The sequence below is a fragment of the Echinops telfairi genome, unplaced genomic scaffold (genome assembly GCF_000313985.2).
Source record: "Echinops telfairi isolate 266 unplaced genomic scaffold, ASM31398v2 ScPeMD7_2291;HRSCAF=2852, whole genome shotgun sequence".
In the NCBI taxonomy this organism is placed as follows: Eukaryota; Metazoa; Chordata; class Mammalia; order Afrosoricida; family Tenrecidae; genus Echinops; species Echinops telfairi.
In genome coordinates, this window is record NW_022106189.1 from 31,930,443 (window position 1) to 31,953,643 (window position 23,201).

Sequence of the window (23,201 nt, forward strand, 5' to 3'; positions counted from 1 at the left end):
GGCCACTCTGAGGTGTAAGGGCGCTTCCGTTTCCGGTGTGTGAGGCACGTGGATCCCGTGTTCCTGCTTAGCGGGAAAATGCGGCCTTTAACCGAAGAGGAGACCCGTGTGATGTTCGAGAAGCTCGCGAAATAGTAAGAGGACGCGGGGCGGAAGAGTGTGTGTGGGCAGGGGCGCGGGGGGCGTGAGGAGCAGCCTCCATGGCTTCTTGTACCTTCAGCATCGGGGAGAACCTTCAGCTGCTTGTGGACAGACCCGACGGCACCTACTGTTTCCGGCTGCACAACGACAGGGTGTACTACGTGAGGTGAGGACAGGCCGGGCGGGCAGCGTGAGTCCCGACGGGGGCCTGGGACCCACTCCCGCCCCTCACCCCATACCTTCTCACTCCGTCACACCCCCACCGCCCTTCAGCGAGAAGATTCTGAAGCTGGCCTCCAACATCTCCGGGGACAAGCTGGTGTCACTGGGGACCTGCTTCGGAAAATTCACTAAGACCCACAAGTTCCGGTTGCACGTCACGGCTCTGGATTACCTGGCGCCCTATGCCAAGGTTGGTGGGATGGTAACCTTTGTGGGGTCGGGGTAAGTCGTGAACGAGAGTCGCACCAGGATGCAGAGTACTGGGCACCGAGCCCCAGTCGCGCAGAGGCCAGTATCAGCATGCTTGTTGGGCTTGCTGCTGGGGCGGGGTCGTGGGTGTGGGTGTGGGTGTTGTCTGCGTAGTCGTAGTTACCATCAGCAAAATGAGGCCACTAAAGCGAATCAACGCTTCTGATGAGGTGGGTAGTGGGAACAAGAAAAGTGCTGGAAAATGGTCCGTGGCTACCGAGTTGTGAGAAGACCCTCCTGTCAGTTGTATTTAGCGAGTAAACAATTTAAGGAAAGAACGAGACCTTAATTAAGCCTCAGCTGTGTAAGCAATGAACACTTCCAGCTGGTCACCCGCCCTGCGATGGGGCAGCCCAAACCCCGGGCTCTCTTTCTGGGAGATCTGCCTGAAAACCCTTTGGAGCCCTGTCGTGCATTGACCCCCACGGGCTTGCCTGGAACCCAACTCGCCTCCAGGGCCCCTGGTGCCGCTCACGTGCATAAACAGTGCTCTCCGTCTTAATGCTTCAAATGCAAGGAATGGACTACAGGTTTCATTCTTTTTTACAGTATAAAGTGTGGATAAAGCCTGGAGCAGAGCAGTCCTTTCTCTATGGGAACCACGTGTTGAAATCTGGTCTTGGTCGAATTACTGAAAACACTTCTCAATACCAGGGAGTGGTAGTCTACTCCATGGCAGACATCCCTCTGGTGAGTAGAAATGGTATTTTTTATCTATTTTAAAAAACAACAACAGCGGAGTGCCTTTTTATTTATGAAGGCTGCTTTTCAGATTGCATGCTGAAAGACTAAGTTCTCAGTGTCTTTTGAACTCCCTTCTAAAGGACCGTATTTTTTTTCATCTTTGTTATTCCTGGTTTTCGGCACATAGTGAATCGGTGAATTGAATCAGTGTTTCTTCTCTTGAATCCCAGGGTTTTGGGGTGGCAGCAAAGTCTACCCAAGACTGCAGGAGAGTAGACCCCATGGCGATTGTGGTATTTCATCAAGCAGACATTGGGGAATACGTGCGGCACGAAGAGACATTGACTTAGTCATCGAGACTTGTGGCTCTGTGGAAGGGCCTGGGCTTGATTCCTGTTGTCTGTGTTGGTGCCACCACCGAGTTGAGTTATGTCGACCATGTGACCTCTTCAGGAACTTCTGGGTTTATTCTCTGTTCAAATGCAGGCTGGACTGTTGCTATGCAGAAACAGCTCCAAGGTGTTTTTTTATCTGTTTGTGGCTAAATCAAATAATGTGGTTTTTAAAATTTGAATCAGAGGGCTTCTTGTTCGTAGTCTTTGGAACTAAGGACAAGAATGGCTTATTACTGTTATCTGTGATAACACTGCTTTCCAGACTCGTGATAAGAACATGATCGGTTTTGCTGTTATTTATTAGTGTCATGAAAGATATTGTCATATCTGAACATGTAGGTCATGTTTAGGATTTTATAAATGAGATTTGGCTAAAATAGTATTTTTCTACATGTGGTATGGAGGGTGGGGATCTGGATTCAAATTCTTAATTCTGTGGCCTTGGGTGGGTGATTCAGGTTTTTGAAGCATTGCTATGAAACAGCTTCCAACCATCTACCTAGATGGTTTTTAAAAAATGGAGAGCATGGTTGTTATGCGCCTTGCACAATGGATAGGAAATGATAGGTGCTCAATAAATTATCGTTTTCATGTTACATATACTGAGTATATTGTACATGCCGAGTGGAGTCTTACACAAGTCTCACTGAATTGGTTTTTCTGAGCCACTCTGTTGATCTTGCAGGTTGTGATCTCCAGCCGAAACGGGGGATAATTTCATCCCCTGGACTTCATAAGGCACGATTCTTTGATGAACCTTTTCTCGCTGACAACAAAGCCCTAGTGAGAGGACCCTGAAATAGTAATTCAGCTCCTTTCTCCTTCCCCACGCCTTGCAAATACATATTTTTGTAAATAATACTCATTTCTTATTGCAAAGTAACATCTCTCAAAATCTGCAACTGCCTAAAAGCCCTCTACTAAGTCTAGATTTCGTATGAGAACTTGGTTTCAGCCCAGCTTTCTCAACTTAACTCCTCCAGCCTTTTAATCTGTAAGTACTGATTATGAAGAATAGCATTTTGATGGGTCACATTTACTACATGCCTTAGAAAAGGCCAACTTCAAAACCATCACATTAAATACAGCCAATCCTGCTTAACTTGATAGTCAAGAAATAAAAAGAATAGTTCTTTTCTCTAGAGCTAATAGATACAACCACAGAACTTAAAACAGAATGTCAAAAGTTGCATCTGCAGATGATCAGAAAAAGACAAAGGCAATAAAGATAAATTTTAACCTAAGTTTAGGCTTTTTAGACAACGTAAGCTTTTATTTTCATACATATATATTTCAAAGAAAACTTCCATCGTTTTTCTTTTGTTGAATTCTTTGTAGATGAGAGCAAGAGTCAAAAAATTCTGACACCAGAAATTGTTTTTTCCAATAACTTTACAAAGTTGATTGGACTGTTTCCTGCCCAGAAGACAAGATCCAAGCTTCTGTGTCCTCTTAGCATCTTGGCTTCTGTGTCTCTGTAGTTGTGGGAGCATTGAAGAGCCGCTTCAGGAAATACAACTGCAGAGTCCCAGAAAGAACAATTACAAAGCTCTGGGCTGCCGACCACCAGTTCACATAGTTATAGTTTGACTGGAGAAGGAAAAGGTCGGCCACTTTCCGCATCCGGGCAAAGTTGTAGTAACGCCACATGTGGAAGATGTTGTTCTGCACCTTCCTTGTACTCTCCTGTGTGGGTGAAAATGACATTGTTAGAAAAGCCGCCGCCCCACCCCACCCCACACACACACCAAAGGTCCCCAACGCCATCCTCCCTCAACAGCTCATAAGCCAGAAGTTAGTCAGTTATGTAGCTTTGCGAGATCAGGGGTTATAATTGATAAATGATTTGTTTGACTAAAAATACATAATTTTTATACGCACGCACACCTTGGACTTTTTATTTTAGAAACCTTTATACTGAAAGTTCTAGTACTTGAACCACAGAGCTTTCTTCGGGGTTTCTGCATAGAAACACGGTGTCCATCCATCACTGTACCCCGCCAGTGACGTCATTTGCTCTTTTTCACATGTGGCAGAAGACGGGCCAGCAAGCCTTTTCTTAAATGGGCCAGTGTCATGAAGTAAATGAATGTTGCAGTCCACCCTTAGGATCTCGATTTTAGCCGTAATGTATGAGCACCTAAGCATGGCTATGTTTCAGTAAAGGTTTACTTACAAGAAGACTTAGACAATGTTGTGTAGAAACAGTTATCTTGTAATTCCAGTTTTTTTCCCAGAACTCCTTACAGAAACAGGCAATAGACTTTGGAGCTTCAAAGGACACCATCAAAAAGTTAACACCCTACAGATTGAAAGAGTCTAGCGTCCAGGTATAAAAACTCTTAAATTGAACAAAAAGAGACCCAATTTAAAAACAGACAAAGAATCTGAGGAGGAGTTTCTCCAGAGATGTACAACTGCCAATAAGCACATGAAAAGACCCTCCGCACCGTTGGACACTAACTAGGGGAATGCAGTCCCAACAACCATAAGATACTTCACACACGTCAGGATGGCTGTCATCAGATGTGGGACGGATGTGGAGATGCTAAAACCGTCCATTGTCTAGTGGGGGTAGTTAAAGGCCATGAACACCGCTGGATGGTTCTGCAAGGAGTTGGAATGATGCCTAAGTAGCACTGCTGGATCCCACAAAACTTCTAAGCAGAGACTCACTGTACACCAACATTTATAGAACTATTCCCAATTACCAGAAGGTAGAAACAAGTGTCCCTCGACATTAATCTTCTAAAAATAAAAGTATATAGACAAAAAATGATGCATGCTACAATATGGGTGTAAACTTGTAAACCTGCTGGGGTAAAGAAACCAGGCGTATTGTATGATTGCATCTATGTGAACTAGCCGGAATAGGCAAAGCTATAGAATCAGTTTGATGAGTGAGCGGGCACCCAGGGCTGAAGGGAGGAAAATAGTGAACAATGGTGTGGGGTTTGTGGGGAGGTCAAAATGCCCTCATGATGGCTACACAACCATAAGCCTTAAAACCACTAAACCGAACACTCAAAAAACGGTGACTTAAGTGGCTTTGTGTTACATAGCCTTTATGAAAGAACATTTTGGCCTGTGAGCTGGTTTGCCAGAATGAGTCAGATTTCAGGATCTCGTGCTGTTAGTATTTAGTAAAGGCCCTTTGTCTCCATGCGTGGAGTCCTGCTAGCATAGCTTGAACCACCAGCAACTCGAGAGGAAGTGTCACTCCTATAAACAGTTACAGTCTTAGAAACTCACAGGGGCAGTTCGACTGTGCCCTATGGGGTCACTATGACGCAGTATTGACTAATGACAGTGAGTTTGATTTGGTCTTCTGCCATACACAAAGAAAAAGACCGCATCCACTTGACTGGTTTCTCTCCAGATACAGTCACTCCACTGGCTTTCCTCCCATCATCGTAATTTCATTCAAAATCTGCTTCCAGGACATCTCTCACACAAAATACTTCATTACCTCAAGTGCGTCCAGAGTATCATTCAGTTGTTTTCTTTCATTCTTCTCTCTCTGGTCCATCTCCGGCCCCTCATAGAAGACTCCAAAGTTTAGATACACTTGTACAGAACCAAAGTGGTTTTGCTGGTTACTTACACAAAGCTGATAAAAACCTGTAGGGATTCCTAGATCATTACAAAGTCTGGCTTCTATCCTTTGTTAAATTTCCCCTAGAGATACCTGTTTCCGGTGGTAAGTTTACAACACAGCACCCTCTTTGCACTTGGGAAGTACAAAGATCAACGTTTTGACATGCTAGAGGTTGATTTGACATCAAAGTGATTTTTACTAAGTATTTTCATAAATGGTACCAAATAGAATTTTGTGCTGGGTAGAATACTTTTTTCCAATCTTTATTAAAAAGCTCCCTAATAAGGGAACTGATCACAAAAATTGATGTATAACACCTGTCCCCACGCGTGCATACGTGCGTGTACACACACACACTGATACCCCGAGGGGGTCCCCCTGTGTGGGAGTAGGGATATTTGGTTAGAGATGTGTGGCATTGTTTTGTGAGAGACTGATCAGAAGGCACTCTGAGCAGTCTTAAGTTCCAAGTAGTCTGTAACAGTGACTCCTGGGCTACACAGTGCAGGGCACGGTCTTTGTCAGCTGTGCCCATGAGAAATGCCTTGTTCATACTCTAATCTATTAAAAGAGCCCAAGGGTAGTGTAAGCAAGTTAACTTGGCTGCTAATGGAAAGGCTGGAGGTTTGAGGTTGCCCAAAGGTGCCTTGGAAGAGGCCTGGTGTTCCTCTTCTGGAAAATCGGCCATTGAAAGCCTGATAGAGCACCCCACCCCCACCCCAATACACATGGGGTGAGGCAGGAGCCAGGATAGCCACTGTAGCTCTTGGCATGTTTGACTGGTAAAAGCCGTGAGAGCATAGCCAGATAGTGTTGGCCGTGGGGATGGGCGCTGTCAGGTGAGAGGAAGCTTTGGGGGACCAGAAACGTGCTTGGAGAGTGCAGCTGTTTGACAGCACCCAGCATTTCCTTGGTTCTACATCTGCCTTTTGGTCACCGACTGACTCCAGCTACCACAAGGTCAATCTAAGCACTGAGGATTAGATGGGTCTCTGTTTTGGCCACCTTCCTAAACTCTGATCAGTTGGGAATGGTGAGATAAAACTGAACTTGTGGACCCTGGAGTTAGCCGTAAGCAGCCACAGACCCCAACTGCAAACTGCCAGCGGGCTGCTGCTGGATGTCCTTATCTCCAGTCCAAGAAAACTGCTCAGCTCTCTGTTCATCATCCCCCTGTGGAAAAGACTGGGCTTTTAATTTCCGTACTTCTTCATTATTCCCCCAATTGTGCAGGAATTTATGATTAGGGTAGCTGGCGGGAAGGGGAGGGACAGACCTGTCTCCTGGGTAGAGAAGTTAATCTGGCCTCGAACATCCTGGGAGGTTTCTATCAGGAAGCCCTGTGGGGTATATGCAGTGGCAGCAACATGCCAGCCATGTGACATTCCCAGTGTCCGCTGAACCTGCCAAGACATTAAAGAAAGTTGTAGCTCTTCGCTGTCACCAGGAAGTTTGCTAAGTAATAAGGCAGACATCCTGTTATCCTCAGCACAGTGGTTCTCATCAGCCGGCCCTTTCCCATGCCGCCTCCCCCGCCCCCCTCCCAAGCCTTCAGTGGGTGTAGAAATGAACAGAGGCTTTTTTTAATTGCAGAAAGGTAGAGCTGCACTGATGTTGAATATCCTGCACTGCAGGAACAAGTTGTCTTGCCCACAGTGCCAGCAGTACCTCCTGTGAAAGAGAAGGCATGTCCCACAGCTGGCACATGTCAGTTGGTTGGTCCTTGACTGGCTGTAGAGCTCTGGCCCAAACGAGCATGGTAGTTTAGCTCCCTGGCGTTTCCCAAACTTGGGCTTGACAGTTCCTGGCCACAGAAGACATTCCATGGGCACACACATCTCTAGTCTACAAAAAGCTGGCTACTTATTGTTCTAATCTAAAATCAGAGATAAAAAACAGTGGATTTTAAGTTTCAGTGGAATGGAGTAAGGTCAACAGTCTATTTAGAACTCAGTCAACAAAACCAGGAGGTTAACCAGTTTCTAAGATAAAAAAAGAGAATAAACACTTGGATCGTTAATAATGAACTCGCCATCCTTAGGTACCGTGGTGTATGATCACATATGGGTGAAACTACCCGGACCTTGAAGATTTTCAGAAGTTTAGCACCATTGAGCAGTAGCTAGGATGATTTACCCATCCACGTCCTCCGTACAGCGGACAGGCCCCTCCCTGCATGGTGCAAATTCAAGGACAAGTTTGGACATAGGCAGGTTCCTTGAAAAGACTGGTCTTCCTACAGGGTGACAGAATGTCCAGCTGAATAGAAAAACCAAGCAACTGTGGTTCTGGGATTTGCAAAAATCGCTCTTCAAGACAAAGGGCAGAAATGCCCCCCACCCAACCCTGAAGGAAAGCAGCTTCCTTCAAAATCTGAGTCTATCTCCAAAGTTCTTGTGACTTTTTCATCTAACTTTACACCACATCCATGTTTTGTTTAGAAATAGATTTGCTCACTCTTACCTCTAAATCAGCCCATTTGAGCACCTTTTCAGGAAGGGGTACCGTGGGGAGCACTATTTGGGAGCCGTGAGCACGCCTGCCCAGCCCTGGGGCTTGAAGAGGCAAGCCATATGTTGTGGCTCCACTAGACTATCCAGTAGGACTGCAGGCCAGTACAAACCAGAAACTTGTTTTCATCCAATCTCCGACCCACCATACTGAAGGAAAAAACAAACAACAAGCAAGTCCCCTGTATTGCCGGAAGAATGCACATACCCACCTCATAGCTGAAATAGAAGTATCCAGTCTGATGGGCTAATTGCCAAAAGCATTCTGTGGCCCCTGGTGGGATCATGATGGCAAAATCATACCGGTTTGCTGCATGGAAGAGCGGCTGGTCCCCAGAGCCAATAAAGGGTTCTGACTTCTGGCCCCTAGCAGAGGCCACTAGGTTCAGAACCACCAGCCCAGCACCAAAGATCAGGGGAGACATGCTGCTTTCTGGAGGTTGCTCTACAGGTGTACTGCTTGTGGCTCCAGAGAACCAAATTCACACCACCAGCAAGGTAATCATTAACTCCACGTGTCACATTTAGGTCAACTTCAAGGTGGCACACTTATTCCTTAGTTGAACAGGTATGATGAGTCTCAACATGTTTAGCTCGGAAGAAGTTTTTACTTTGATTTCAGGAACTTAAGGGCTTATCAAACCAACCTTCATAGCTGATACGTGGAAGCTTCGACCTCAGAATAAATATTGCCACCCTTCCATCAGCTGTTTTCCATTCTTCTCATTGGGAGTGGACTACTGGTTAAGGTTATTTACAACCACTTGGATGTGGTTACTAACGCAAAGGTGATGGTAAACCCACCAGCCACTCCACAGGAGAGTGACTAAAGAATACAGCCTAGGAAACCCACGAGACAGTTCAACTTTGTCAGACAGCGTTTCTGTGCATGGAAATGGACTCAACATCAGTTTTTCATCCATTATTAAATTGCTCGGTGATACCTTATTGTTCCCAAAGACCCCGAGGGCCACGTCTGTTTCAAGAGGCATTTTTCTACAACTTCGATAGCAAAGCCCAGCATTCACATGTGTGGCAAAACCTTAATCATAATCTCATGTATAATCTACCTCAGTCTGCTGTCTGCTACCAACTTCCACCTGGATGAGCTATCTTAAAAGCCATGCAGCCCACTAAAAGACCAGTGTATTGTTCAAAGCTTCTATTTTTCCTTTTATACATTATTTCACCCACAAGAAGCTCACTTAACACCCACTGACAGGCTGAGATGTACCTGCACTTGTCTTCACAACCCTGTCACCTGTGGTCCTAGAGACAGCAGCTGTAGGCAAAGCCCCCAGGGACTTGCTCATGGTCCCACCACCACACCTGCCAGAGCCGGGGCTGACTGCAGCTCACTTTTAACCCCAAGGACAACTTTTCTTGATCATCAGTCTCTGAGCTCCAAGAATGTCTAAGTGTCACTAGTTATTTCAAGGATAGCCCCCAAAAGTATTATTACCTTCTAACCAAGCACAGCATCAGAATTCATTGCACAGACTCCCAAGTGGTACCTGAGTTGCCCACAAGTATGTTAACAGGCTTTGTAAGTGTGCGGTTTTCTTGGCGTGGAGGCCGTGACATGGTACTCTGGGGGCCTATAGGGGTACAGACTGGAACCACCTTGCAGCACACCCTCCCTAGAGTCCCACAGCCACCAGGGTCATGCACAGCAACTGTGATTCAACAAATGCAGTTCATGTTTCTTAACTGTAGGCACAATTTTGTATACATTTCAGTAACACTTAATAACCTCCCTGGCGGTCTAATTATGTCAGTAATTTTGTTAAGGAACTTCTCTGCAGTGTAATCCCGAGTGTGGCTCGGGGTTACCGCTTCTGACAGTTAACATTTACCCGGAGTCGCACTCATGATTACCGCCAGGCAGGTTAACAAAGGGTGTGGATGTCTGTTCTGTCTCAGGTTTGAGAAACCCTGAGGATATTTTGTTCCCCGACCTGCTTGGCTTAGAAAGTACTTAGAAAGTACCACCTGATGAGAGGAGGAAAGCTATAAACCACAACCAGTGGCAACCACGTTGTTGGGACGGAAAGCCTGAGCAGGACAAAACCCGAGACACATAGCTAATTGGTAACACGGCTGGACAAAATGGGCATTTTTAAACTGGAGCACTTCTTTCAACCTGCCTTCCATTCACTCAGAAGTGAGAAAGGGGAGAATCTTTTTACCCCAGAAAAATTATGTGATGTGAAGACATTGACAACGTAAGAGGAAGAGCCTCCGGTATGTCTGGGATGTGTGGCACCAGCTTCTTGATCACTGTAGTTTGGCTGAGTGAGTGTGCCCATCTGTGGCTGCCCCCACTGCTGACATGTGCTGGCCTGTGATTAAACAACTACTAAAATCCGAGAGAAGCTAGACTTTAATGAAGGCTACAAGTTACAGACAGTAATTCTCATATTAAGAAAAAAAAAATACAGAAAACATTTTACTGCATTTTGTTGCTAAAAAGACGGTCTTTCAGGATGTTAGCGAGCAAGCACAACACAGTACAAAAGGAGAAGGAGGGCACGGTGAATTCCAGTGCAAGACACCAACACAGCACAATTAAGGGGAGTCAGGCAGAAGCCACCGTTTCACATAGAATGGAATTAGGCATTAATGTTTAATAAAGGGTGTTTTTTTTTTTGGGGGGGGGGGAGATTTTAAGCTTTAAAAGTCCAGCAATAAGGAAGAAAATTGATAAGGGGGGTAGTGGGAGAGGGAAAGAGGTTAGAGAAAAGCTAAGCTTATCTACAATCACCATTTTACAAAAAAACACACTGGTTCAACCACATGGGAAGCGAAGGTGAAACCTGCCTGTGTGGCCCAGCAAACACTAGGAGCAGATGCCAAGGCAGTCAGGTGTGGGTGTGGCTGTCACAGCTGGCTAAATGGTCCCTCACAAGGGACTCCTGACTCCACAAGGCCTGCTTTCATCAACCTGGGTTCATGACAAAGTTCCTTTGTAGATTTTTGAGAAGGCCAAACTTTTACCTGGGACAAGTTCACTCCAGAAAATAAAACTGCTCACATTGCTGGTTTCAACAGGTCACAGAATCAAATGTGGCTCCTAAAAGACTCCGCCATTTCCTAGAAGGTTCTGATTACTCGGGGCTTAAAGTCAAGCAAACCACTAAAGAGGGAAGTAGTGATATCCTGGCATATGCAAGCTGTGCGCTTGTCTTCTGCCAAAGACATGGGGTAGGCTTGGCTTGGCTTGGCTTGGCTTGGCTTCTTCGTTCCATGACCTTCAAAGCACTGCTGTGGAACTGGGCCCTCCCTCACACAGGAGGAGGGTGCCCAGCATTTTCATCTCGGCCCAGCTTCCAAAAGAAACAACAGATTCTCAGGGGTGATTATTAGGAACCATGCTCCTGTTAACATTGTGGACCTAATGGCCTGTTTCAGATCATGCCAAGTCTTTTCATGGTCCGCCAGCGATCCTTAATCATCACAGCTGTTCTGTTAACAAATGGGTAGTTTTTAGAAATGGCAGCCCAGTTTCCTTCTCCGTATTTCTGCACTCCAGCCTTGACCCACTCGCTTTCCTCTAGAGTCCACTTCTGCAAAAGAAAACCAAGACACGTGACAACCTGCCGCCCACTCCTTCACAGCTTCTCCAGTAAGTGGAGAGGACAAAACCAAGAAACCCAGAGAGATCTCCTTGGAACCCCAAGGCAGGTTGGTATTTCTAGAGCATGATAGAGACACTTCATGAACTGTAGAGTGGGGCCTTTCATGGTTTCTAACAATGGTGCCACTTCATCCCCAAGTAATAAAAGGACAACACACATCACAGCAATGTGTGATGCTCAAGGTTTAAACATCTGTCAGCCTTCCATCCTTAATTTTTCTTCCAGAGCATAATGATTTAGATTAGTTAAGATTATATGACCATCTCCAAACGGACTTTTAACAGGCGCATGGAGAGCTTGGGCCTGTGAGAAATGGGCATCAGCTTTACCTCCTGTTTTACCCACCGATGAGGAAAAACAACTTTCAATTACCTGTTTTTTGGTTAAGCTGATTACAGAATCATCTGGGTCTGGAAAACATTGAAAGTAGATGCATTTCAGAGTTGCTAACTTCACACAGACAACAAAAGCAGACATGGAATGCACACAAAAATGCTTAGAAGAAGGACATTGCCAAAGAATAGTTTGTTTTCCCCCTTAATTTGCAAGACATCATTCTACCCCATGAAAAAACAAAGCCAGTGCTTTTTCAACAGGCATTCAATGAATGTGTTATGGATTTCAAAGGCACACTCATAGCACAGTGGTTAACCTGATGGGTTGTCAACAGAAAGGATGGTGGTTCAAATCCACCAGCCACCTGCAGGAGAAAGCTATGGTAGCCTGCTTCTGTGAAAATTATAGCCTTAGAAACCCTCTGGGACATCTTCTAAGGGTCTCTGAGTTGACATCCACTCAACATCAGTGGCTTGGGTTTTATTTAGATGGATTTTGATTTCTTAAGCAAAACTAACATCATTAAAAAAACACACATCATTTTCTAAAACTATTGTAGGACTGTGATACTTAAAACCCATGTAATTTCTTTATGCTAACTACTGCTTTGAAGTAACCCTGCTTTATCCGTGATCATTTTACATTCAGTGCACCTCAACAAAAGAACCCAGAGCTACTGCATTCCACTCTCACAGAACATGCAAAGTCTGTTCAAGCGCCATCCTGGGGCTCAAAAATCACATGCCCTGAGCTTGTCTTGAGTGACCAGGAGGCTACAGGAGGGCACACACGTGTAAAACACATGCTATGTGTAGCCAACATGTGCTGGTCTAAAAGCTACAAGGAAAGTCAAAGTTGCATAAAACTTGCCAAAGCATCTGCCTGAGCTGATGCCACTGTCGCAGCGATGATTCCAGAACAGTGCAGGAAGGTGGTTCAGGAAAACAATACTGAAGTTCACTTTGAAATAATAAAGTACTTCAAATTATGTGGAAGCAGATGTTTCTAGAACTCATAGCTTGCTTTTATATATTTAATACTACTTTTATTATTTCTTGCTTGATGTTCTATTTCCTGTGTGATCTTGACTGTGCCATCGATATTTCTGCCAATGCAGGTACTTTGTAGGGAGAAAACATTTGAGATTGGCAAAAAGATACCAGTGTCTACGTTTAAAATCTTTGTTGTATGCTGGTTCCAACTCTGAGTGGCCCCAGGTACCACAGAATGTAACACTGCCTGGTCCTGGGCCATCCTCACAATTATTGTTAAGCTTGAGCTCATTGTTAGTCAGTTGTCAATTCATCTCATTGAGGGTCTGCCTCATTTTCACTACCCCTTGAACTTAACCAAGCATGACATCCTTTTCTAGGCCTGACCCCTCCCTATTCAAAGGACGTGACGTCATCCTTGCTTCTAAGTACTCTGATTACACCTCTTCCAAAACAGGTGTGGTCTTCATTCCCAACACCATAACTGAAAAGCATCCATCCTTCAGTCTTCCTCATTCACTGGCCATGCATATGAAATGATTAAAATACCATGGCTTGGATCCAGGTACACCTTAGCCAGCAAGGTGGCATCTTTGCTTTTTAACATTGTGCACAGGTCTTTTGCAGCAGAATTACCCAGAGTTAATACATCATTTGAGTTCTTGGCTGCTGCTTCCATCGTTGGCGACTATGGAGCCAAGAAAAGCGAAACCTCTGACACCTGCAATCATGTCTCCATTTAGCATGATGCTGCTTGAGCACCTAAGTGGGAGGATTTTTGGGTTATGTTGAGGTGTAATTCACAATGAAGGCTGTAATCTGATCTTCATCAGTATGTGTTTTGAGTCCTCTTCATTTTCACCAAGTAAGGTTGTCTCATCTGCATGCCAAAGGCTGTTAATGAGCCTTCCTCCAGTGCTGCGGCAGCATTCTTCATAAAGTCCAGGCTCTCGATGATTTGCTCTGTATCTCGTTGATTTGATCAACATACAGAATGAATATGCATGGTAAGAGGACACCCCCAGACGCACACCTTTCCTGATTTAAAATCACACAGTATCCTCTGTTCTGCTGGAATGACTGCCTTGCAGTCTTTGTCCATTTCACAGAAGCACAATTAAGTCTTCTGGAATTCCCATTATATATTGTTATTTATAGTCAAAATGCCTTTGATTAGTCAATAAAACACAGATAAGCATCTTTCTGGTATTCTCAGCTTCCAATCAAGATCCATCTGACAAGAGAAATAATATTCCTCATTCTCTTCTGGATCTGACTTGAATTTTTGGTATTGTATATGATTAAAATTTTTAAGCCGTATTCAATGTTAAAAACACATAGTAAAAAAAAAAAAAAAAAACACATAGTGAGCATGTCGGCAGCACATATGCCAAAATTAGAGCATCCTGTGCAAGGAAGACATGCACATTTGCGAAGTGTTCCATAGTTAAAAAAACAAAAAAAAAAATCTCCTTGCCATCGAGTAGATTCGTACCCTATAGGGCAGGGTAGAAATGTGGGTTTCTGAGACTGTTGACTCTTTAGGGGAGTAGAAAGCCTTATTTTCCCGTGATCAGCTGGTGGGTTCAATCTGATGACCTTGTAAGTTCAACACCCAATGCATATCCAACTATACTACCCGAGCTCCTTATTCAGTATTGCAGGATTTATTAAAACCAAGAATTTTCTTTAATCACAAAGTACTTCTAGTCTCCCTTTTTGGAAGACTTTTGGAAAAGTTTAATGGAAAAAGGCATAAAACTGACTCCTCACGAATCAAACTGAAGTCAAGAGCCTGTCAAGCTTTCCTCATTTGGAGGCATAGCTTCTGCAACATGAATGTATAACAACAACATGCATGTATACTTTGGTAAAAGTCAAAGAAAAGTGAAGAATCTCCTAGCTTACTCTGGACTTGAAACAAGTCGTCTTCTCCCTTCCAGGTGTCTTTCTCTTCAACCCCATTTGAGCTGTTCCACTTGCCTTTGGTGGTTCTGAGGGGAGATCAACATGAAGAGGGTGTAAAGCCATTGTCCCAAGCCCTGGGCTCCCCCTTCACCCTGCCTCCAAGTTACCTCACCGAGGCTTACCAGCCCCCACCCCCTTTCCCTGCATCACCCAGACTACAGAACCAGTTGGTATTGAGCACACCACTGCCCCCTCAAATTTCAGTCTTTGTTTAGATTCCTGAGTAGGTCTCAGCAGCGCTCTGCTCCAGACACTGCGGCACTACTTGAGCCCCTTGCTTTCCAGCACTGCTCCATCTCCCTCTCCAGTTGGGGCCTTCCCTTCCCTTCCTTCAAGGATGACTTTCACCAGCATCACTCAACTGCCACTGGCGCCTTCCACTGCCAAAGCTACCTGACAGCAACTGCCTAAAATCACAGCACTCCCCTCTCCTGTGATGGCTTCCTGGTGTGGGGAAGAGAGCCTACAGGCCTGTTTGCAAGGATGCAGCCATCCAGTCTGATTCCAGTCCATTAGAGCCTTTCCGCTCACCTACCCACCTGCTTTTCTCCCTAGTCCTCCAATAAGCCCTGCCTTACCCCACTTAAATCCTGTCTCATAGTCCATTTAGTCGGAGATGATAGCAGATAATCACCTTTGTATGAAGCTCTGGACTTTCCCACCTCTCCCTGTCCTTGGCATCCCTGCCAAGTAAATCCTACCCACCTTGAAAGTCAACCACTCTCAGCAACAGCTTCCCTTACTATCCCTGTAGCAGAAGCCTATACTTTATTCAATAGCTACTTTACAGTATACCCTGAATTATGAATTCCCTGAAGGCAGGGGCCATGTATCTCCTAAACCTGCAGTCTAACAGATGACTTGGAGAAATATTAGCTAAATACTGGTATCATCATAGGCTTGCAAAGGCATGATCCCATCAAAGATTAGATTAATAAACAAGAATTCTTACAGTTATTATAAAATAAAGCTAAAAGGCCCCTAAAGAATGAAAAACTACCAGAAGCCCAAATTACTAAAGAGATTTAACTGTTAGCTCTTTTGTACTAAAATTCTAATGTGTTTAGCTAATTAGTGACTGAACAGGAAACATCACATACAATTGCTCCAGGGCAGAACATAGCTAAAGTAGGACTTCGGAATTACATCTTTTATATAACACAGAAAGCGACTAAGTATGTAAGGACTTGATATAGCGCACGATGACCTGTCAAAGTTGACCCCTATTTCTGACCCCTATTTCTGAGAAAGGCCCGGTTATCCTTAAGGAAACCTGAAAAGTTTGGAAACAAGTAACGAGTAAGGTGCTTACCCAGGACATAGGGTCAGCCTAAAAAAATTCCTAGTTTGCTACAAAATTAAGCAACAATGTCAACAAGTTGATTCCAACTCACAGCAGCCGGGACGGGTCGCAGGGGCAGTCCTCTGCCTGTGTCCTAGACTCAAGCTTTACAGAAGCAGACAGCCTCATCTTTCTCCCATGGAGCAACTGGTGGATTCCAATGCTGACTAGAGGTTAGCGCCTCAGTGGGGAACCCACTAAGCCATTAGGGCTCCTAACTAACTAAATAGCTGAGATATATGGTGGAATATTTTTAGAAAGAGAACCATAGTCCCAAATATGTTTCTGAGAAATGAATTTACCTGAGGGAGAGATCACATGAGGTTTTAACTCTGGGTGCTTCTCCTTTTAAATAAAGGTCCGAGTTACAGTTTACATGTTCTACCCCTTTCTCCAAGTGGTGGAAGAGGAAGTGGCTGGAAGCTCTCCAAGTACACGTTTCTGTGATCACTTTAGCACTGCTCCTTCCTGGAAACGCAGCACTTAGCCCTTACTTACTGGACACTCCATGGTGAAGTCTTTCATGACCGTCTTTTCTTTCCCAACTTGTGTTGTATAGGATCCAAGTTTTACTCTGTGAGGTCTGAGTGCTGGTCAATTTAAGATCAATGAGCAACAGCGCAGTAGGGGTTGGCTAACTACAGCCTAAGCCACCTGCTTTTGAAAGTTATTGAACGAACAAATGGTTACAAAAAAGAGTGTAAGACAAAGACTCTATTAATGTGGCAAATAAAGCCACATTAATCTAACCCTATGGCTCTTACGCATTTATTTTTTAAAATATTTTATATATTTGCTTACTTATTTCTACTTTAAAAAAATAACAAGTTTAGAAGTTATTCCTTAAAGTAGAAAAACCAAGACTTCTTATTTGGTTGTTATCTATTCAGATCTTGTTATGTGCAAGGTGATGTGTGAGACAGAAAAACCTACTTGCTGTGGCCCCTGTCCTTCCCTTCCTCCTTTGCCCACTTCACCTGTGGTTTTCTAGGTCCTCACTCCTCAGCTGGCTCCAGTCTCTAACTACCCTGCCCCCAGTACAAAGCAGACAAGAGGTCACTGCCTGCCAAATAACAGTGCCTAAACAACTACAACAGAGTGGCACAGATGCTAGCAGCTCTAGGAGTCCAGCAAGGTGGACCACTTAACAGGAGGGTGATCGGGGAAGTATACAAGATGATAAGAATTTTAAGAGGCAACTTGGTGTATGTGAAGTACAAGACATGGGTTTTCCCATCATGACCGATTTGGGTGAAAATCTCAAAGCTTGAGAAGTATTTCAGAGTTGGGGAAAATAATTACCTTTTCTGAGCCTTCTTCATCTCTAAAATGGGATTAAGGTATCAGCTCCCAGCTTAGGGATTATACACTGTTGAGATTTAATAATAAATCTAGGCAAGTGCTTGGCTCATAGAAAGCACTTTATCAGCATCAGTATCTTCCTTTTAAAGGACGAATGGGAATCTGACAAGCAGTGATGAAGAGATGATGGTCCAATATAAGATGAGGCATGAGAGTAGCAAAGGTCCAGTAGTAGAAACAAGCATGTTCCAGAGAGAGAAAGCAGACCAGTTTGTCTGCAGGAAGGATCCACAGTAGAGCACAGGCGAGAACAAAAGTCAGGTTGAGGGTCATATGATGGGGAACAAAATTAAAGTATTCTAACCATGGCCCCAGTGTACCTAGCAAGCAGAAGGTGAGAGTAGTAAAAGATGCAAAATTACACATCAGTCTCTTTTTTAAGAGTTATAGTGTAACTTGGCCCAATCCAAACAAGCTTCCTGCAGCAAACAAAACCAGTCTTTAGTATTCAGGACACACAGAAGCTTGGTAAAAAAAAAAAATGAGTGGGAGGCTCTGAAACAACCCTTCCGTTCTCACTCCCGCCCTACTACAATGCCCAGAAACTCGGGTGTAGGGCTTGAGAATCAGCAGAGATGGCTATGTCCCCAAAGCCCACTCCCGAGTCACATTCTAGCAGTCTGAGCATGAGTAAGGGCTGGGTGGTAAGTAACTTAGGTAATAGTTACTTCATTCACGGAAGCACTGTCAGGCCCAACCATGGTGAGCAACCAGCCCTAAAATGACTACAAAGAAGGTCTTCATACTTGAGATTCTTCTCCCGAGGGAGAGGCTGGTTGGGAGCGATGGGCTTGGATGGTGTTACTGCAACGACCTCCTGGTAACTGTTGAGGCCTGGGCTGGGCTCGGTAGTCTGGCTGTCCTCCTCCAGAACCAACCTGCTTATTGTCATGCGTTTGGCCTTGGGCTGCAGTTCAGAGCCACACTCCCCCTCCGCAGGAGCTGAGGCTTCACCGTCTTTTCTGGGTCTCTTGTTTTTGAGGGCTGGGGATGGTTGAGATGCTTGATTAGGAAGTACCAGATCCTTCTGGTCCAGTCTTGAGAAGGTTGCCTCAGAATCCTTTGCCCTGGACAGAGCCTTGAAAGCTGCTTTTAGAGTCATAAACCCAATGGTGGTTGGAGTATTCTGTAGCTGCCTAAACAAACAGACAGAAAACATACATACAGATATCAGTATCACAGCTGTTGACGTCCATCCATACGTCTGTACGTCCATCCATCCATCCATCGAGCCACAGCTTTCCACAAGTGTGATCCATCAAATCAGGCATATGACTTAAGGAATCTCCAGTTTAAATAAAAATGTAAGGAGATTAGATTACCATAGCCATTACTTTTAGCAAGTGTACCTAGAGGTTTTAATTATGATGAGAAGAGTTCAAAAAGTCCGTGAAAATGGAATTTTAAAAATATACATGTATAAATTTTATTTCAAAACATACCCATCCCTAGAGAATTAAGGGTTCTGGGAATTCAACTCTGTCAATGCAGACATTATTAACTGAAGAAAAAAATTATTTAAAGAGCCCTTTAAAGAATTTTAAGATCAGGAAACAAGCAATCTGAAGAAGCCCAATCAAGATCACAAAGTAGATACCTAATATTTCCCATTGAAACTGTAAAATTGTCTTTGCCTGAAGAGCAAAATGAGGAAAAGCATTTTGGTGGTAGTGAAGGACTCTGGTGAAAAATATCTAACTTTCTCAAAACACTCTCAAAGTAACAGATGTTATCCTCAGGTCTTCCAGTAAAACAAGTAAAATGGCTTGAGCAGTCCAGAAAAGTAACGTCATTCCCTTTGCTCCCTGCTTTTGCTTTGACAGGACTACTTCCACCTTCTCAGTAGCCAATTGACTACTGTCTTCAGGACCAGACTAATAAAACCATGTTTCATCTCCTGTTACAATTCTTCAAAGAAATAAGTCAGAATCTTGATTTTAAAGCTCTGCCACTGTGACTGAAGCTGATCTGGGTGCAGTAGTTTGGGCATCATAAAACAGAAACAAAAACTTTGTTCAACTTTAGTTTTTTAGTCAGAATTGTCCATGCTGAACCAATTCAGAAGTCTATGTTAATGGCTGTTCATTCTGTTAATTGTTGGTCCTCTTCATGAACAAGATTAAAAATTTCCTTAAAATTCCTTAAAATTAATATGTATGGTCTGCTACTTCCCTTCTTAAAATGAGTTATGCTTTTATAAATGGTTGCTTTTGTTTTTGCAGCATTGTCCCCTTAGTGTTTCATAAAGCATCACTGATTTCACCATCCTTCCACTCAAGTTGCCCATAAATTCAGTGTTTGTTCTTGCTTCAGTTTTAGCAGAAGTCATATTGCTCTGTTAAGAGCTCACTTCAAACTGATAACTTGTCCTTCTCTTAGTGCCTTAAATTAAATTCTGTTCAGATATGTTATTACAAGTTAGTATGAGTGTTATTTTGATGCAAAAAAACGCCCTGAAATCCACGCAGTCTTCCCATATACACATTTTCCAAGAGCTTTTAGCAGACCTTTTTTTTTCATTAATTAAAAAAAAATCATTTTATTGGGGGCTCCTACACTTCTTATCATAATCCATACATACATCTGAATTACAGAGTTTAAACTCCAAGCCAGAAAAAATGTAAAGGACTATACACAGTACTCTGCCCAAAGGCCTCCTAAATGTAAATGCTGATCTCAAGTTCTACCCCTTCAAAAGCAGTATTTGCTGTTATATAAGAACTCTTAACTGTGCTTAGCAACCATAAATTCATGGGGCAACCAGTTGATAATCCAGCTACCTCACTTTCAAGTCTGCACTCTACCTGCAACTGTCCCCTGTCAACCCTCATGTGACAGAAGTAAAAGATCGGTCTCCATTCAGCCCCTTGTTTCTTTTCTTTTTTTTTTTAATTTTTTAACATTTTATTAGGGGCTCATACAACTGTTATCCCAATCCATACACACATCAATTGTGTAAAGAGCATTTGTACATCATTCTGAAAACATTTTCTCTCCACTTAAACCCCCGACATTAGGTCCTCATTTTTCCCCTCCCTCCCCGCTCCCCCCTCCCCCCTCAGCCCTTGATAGTTTATGAATGGGTATTTTGTCATATCTTGCCCTGTCCGACGTCTCCCTTCATCCACTTTTCAGTTGTCTGTCCCCCATGGAGGAGGTCACACACAGTTCCATGTAATCGGTTCCCTCTTTCCTACCCATTCTCCTTTTACCCTCCCTGTTTTGCCAGTTTCTACTGGGCATTTAGGAACAGGGCCTCATACAGTCTTGAAAAATGAGAAACTGCCTTTAAAAAATAAAGTCAAACATTTGAAACAGTTATATATAAAAGAAAAAACTAAAAAAAAATAATGTCATTGAGTCAAATAGTAGCCACTCCCTAGGACAGAATAAAACCACTCCTGTGGGTTTCTGAGGCTGTCGTCTTGATGGGAGCAGAAAACCTTGTCTTTCTCCCAAGCGACAGTAGGTAGGTCAAAATTGTTGACCTTTCTGTTCTGAAAAAGTGTGTGATGATTGAACGATTATAAGTTGTATGACAGGTGAATTCTATGCCAATAAAACTGCTTGTAAAAACGGCCAACCTTTGGATTAGCAGCCCAGTGCGTAACCACTACACCACTGGGCAGTCAGCTTTAAAAGGAGCCCTGGTGGTGCAGTGGTGTGGTGAGTGGGTGCACGCATTGAAAGGTTTGGGCCTGTCAGCTGATCAGAGGATGTTGCAGTCTGCATCAGTCAAGATTACAACCCTGGCTCAGTTCTAGGCTGGCCTACAGGCTTACTCGGGGTCATAAACCACCTGATGGTAATGGGCTAGTATTCTTTAAGTAAAAACTGTTATGAGGAGGGCAAACTGGCAGTCTGCAAACCAAACCCAGGTGGCAGTTGTCTTCTGTTGGCCTACCCCAGAGTTTCCTAAAGTGGGCAATATTGCCCCGAGGATGCTGTACAGAAGCACATACCTGCCCTTTCTCCTGGATTATGGGTACATACGTTTTTAATTGCAGGAGGGTGTTGAGTAACTTTTTCTTTTCTCAAAGAGGGCAGTAGGCCAAAACAGTTTGGGAACCTCTAGCCTAACCTGTGTGGATTTTTTTTTTTTTTTAATTAGACCAACAACATTCAAAAATTGAGACATCTCACACAAAAACCTAAATTGGAATGTGGGCATTCTTGGACATGGAAACCAACACATGAAGCTGGAAGAACAGGCCCTTTCTTTTCCCATCTCATCCTCCGTCTACTTCCCCTGTACTTTCCTGCTGGGTCCTCCAAAGGCATCCAAAATTTCTGATGCCTACTTTGGCAACTGGTCTTGAGAATCCAGTTCGTAGATCTGAATACTGCTTCCTAAATGTCAGGTCCACAAGAAACAACTGAGTAGATATGGGGACGGCAAAGAAAAAGGACCTTTGAGTGGAACAGCCAGGCAAGTGCTTCTCTCAGCCAGCCAGCCTGTCCTCAATCTCACTTTCCTGGAGTGTACTTCGTAAGTCCCGGAGTCTCAGAGTAACAAATACCTCAGTAATAATATGTCAGCAGGCCAAGTCACTGAGAACCCTGATTCTACTCCAAGGAGAGTGTTATGCTTCCCACTGGCTACACCAGCGTTTCACCCAAATGCCCTTTGGGGATCTCTCTCACCTTTCGGATTCTCTGAGCTGCTTTTCCACAGACTCTGGTGCTGGTTGTTTATCTTCCTTCACTGTGTTTGTGGCAGCAGACTCAGATCTCAAAGTCCTTTTGGCCATCTTGAAAAAGAATGTCATTACGAAGTGAAAGCTGTAGACTCTCAATCATTCTCTGCTTCTTTCAACATGAGTGCATGCAATAAGCAAACCAGATCACATAAAAATTACAATCCAGGCAAACTAGAGGAGACTGTCAAGGAAGAGCCCTTACAACTGTCTCATTGCTCCCCTCTTTCCTTTCTCAAAATAGAGTAATACTAACCATCTTTCCAACATACAATAAGTATGTGATTTGACTCCACATTTCCACTTTTTCTTCCAACCTACCAATCCTATCCCTGACCCAGGGAAGGCTATCTTCACTATGGTGGACAAACTCAAAAAATTTACTTTGGGTTAACTAGTGAATATTTATATCGTCTTCCAGTTTAAGTTCAGAATTGGCAATGACTATATTTCCACAAATGGGATTTGGTTAGTAACAACTGTTTGGAAAGTTTTACCCATACCATACAGACTACCTTTAGTAGACCAGACTCATGCTAACACTAACTGCTCACCTCTTGCCCTCTGACTTAAGATTTATCCATTTCTAGCCACACCAGTACATTCCACTTCATGTAAATAGATATATTCCACTTCAGGTATGCATGTCTGTAATGCCTGATGCCTTAAGACCAGATAGGTCACATACAGACAGGGCAGGTTATTTTTCAGTTACCTAGAATGCAAAGGAATGAATCCTAAGCCAGGCCCAAGTATTATGATCCTCATGCCCTAAATAAGCTTCTAGACAGTTTTTCTCCAAAGTCTTGACTTTTCCCAGCTAACAGACCTGCCATGCCAGGCTACTCTCTTTTCCCCAAAGCACACCTCACATTTCACCTCTTTTGGGAACCAGGTCAATTATCAGTGAAATCCTACTTTAATCCCAACAAGGTGAGTTATCACATGTACAGAAGGTGAAAAAGGAGGGAACCCAAGTGGGCTCCTTTAGCCTCTGCCAGGATCTCTGCTTCGGCCTAGTAAGGCATTTAGTTAAAGAAAGAGAGCAACTGTAATTCAATCTTTTT

The 23,201-nt window shown here is 43.9% G+C and overlaps 3 protein-coding genes across 8 annotated transcripts in view; 1 reads left to right on the top strand and 2 right to left on the bottom strand.

The window, feature by feature from the left end:
- The window catches only part of NIP7 (nucleolar pre-rRNA processing protein NIP7), a 25,030-nt gene continuing 1,829 nt past the window's right edge, over positions 1–23,201 (top strand). Inside the window, exons 1-6 of one of the 6 annotated variants that reach the window (XR_006680414.1) lie at positions 2–134; positions 221–307; positions 415–553; positions 1,162–1,302; positions 11,357–11,483; positions 19,261–19,337. Coding sequence is in view for 3 of the 6 variants with exons in the window: in XM_004704583.4 (XP_004704640.1) it covers positions 79–134; positions 221–307; positions 415–553; positions 1,162–1,302; positions 1,527–1,646 (543 nt within the window). In the remaining 3 variants the exon portion in view is untranslated. Of the gene's footprint in view, positions 135–220; positions 308–414; positions 554–1,161; positions 1,303–1,526; positions 2,288–11,356; positions 12,079–12,421; positions 12,769–19,260; positions 19,790–23,201 lie in introns of those variants that run through there. The other 5 variants (XR_006680416.1, XM_045293869.1, XR_006680415.1 and 2 more) reach the window with 5 other exon arrangements.
- On the bottom strand, positions 2,947–8,586 carry TMED6 (transmembrane p24 trafficking protein 6). Its single transcript, XM_004704582.2, has 4 exons — positions 8,012–8,586; positions 6,566–6,692; positions 5,161–5,312; positions 2,947–3,377 (listed from the first exon to the last, which is right to left on the bottom strand). Exons 1-4 carry the CDS (start codon positions 8,222–8,224, stop codon positions 3,144–3,146), a joined length of 726 nt encoding a protein of 241 aa, XP_004704639.1. The 5' UTR covers positions 8,225–8,586; the 3' UTR covers positions 2,947–3,143.
- TERF2 (telomeric repeat binding factor 2) overlaps positions 10,165–23,201 on the bottom strand; it is a 23,450-nt gene continuing 10,413 nt past the window's right edge. Inside the window, exons 6-10 of the mRNA XM_004704815.2 lie at positions 22,082–22,188; positions 18,184–18,573; positions 14,674–14,759; positions 11,810–11,847; positions 10,165–11,365 (exon numbers count right to left, since the gene is read on the bottom strand). Coding sequence (XP_004704872.1) covers positions 11,207–11,365; positions 11,810–11,847; positions 14,674–14,759; positions 18,184–18,573; positions 22,082–22,188 — 780 coding nt within the window. The 3' untranslated portion in view covers positions 10,165–11,206. The remainder of the gene's footprint in view (positions 11,366–11,809; positions 11,848–14,673; positions 14,760–18,183; positions 18,574–22,081; positions 22,189–23,201) is intronic.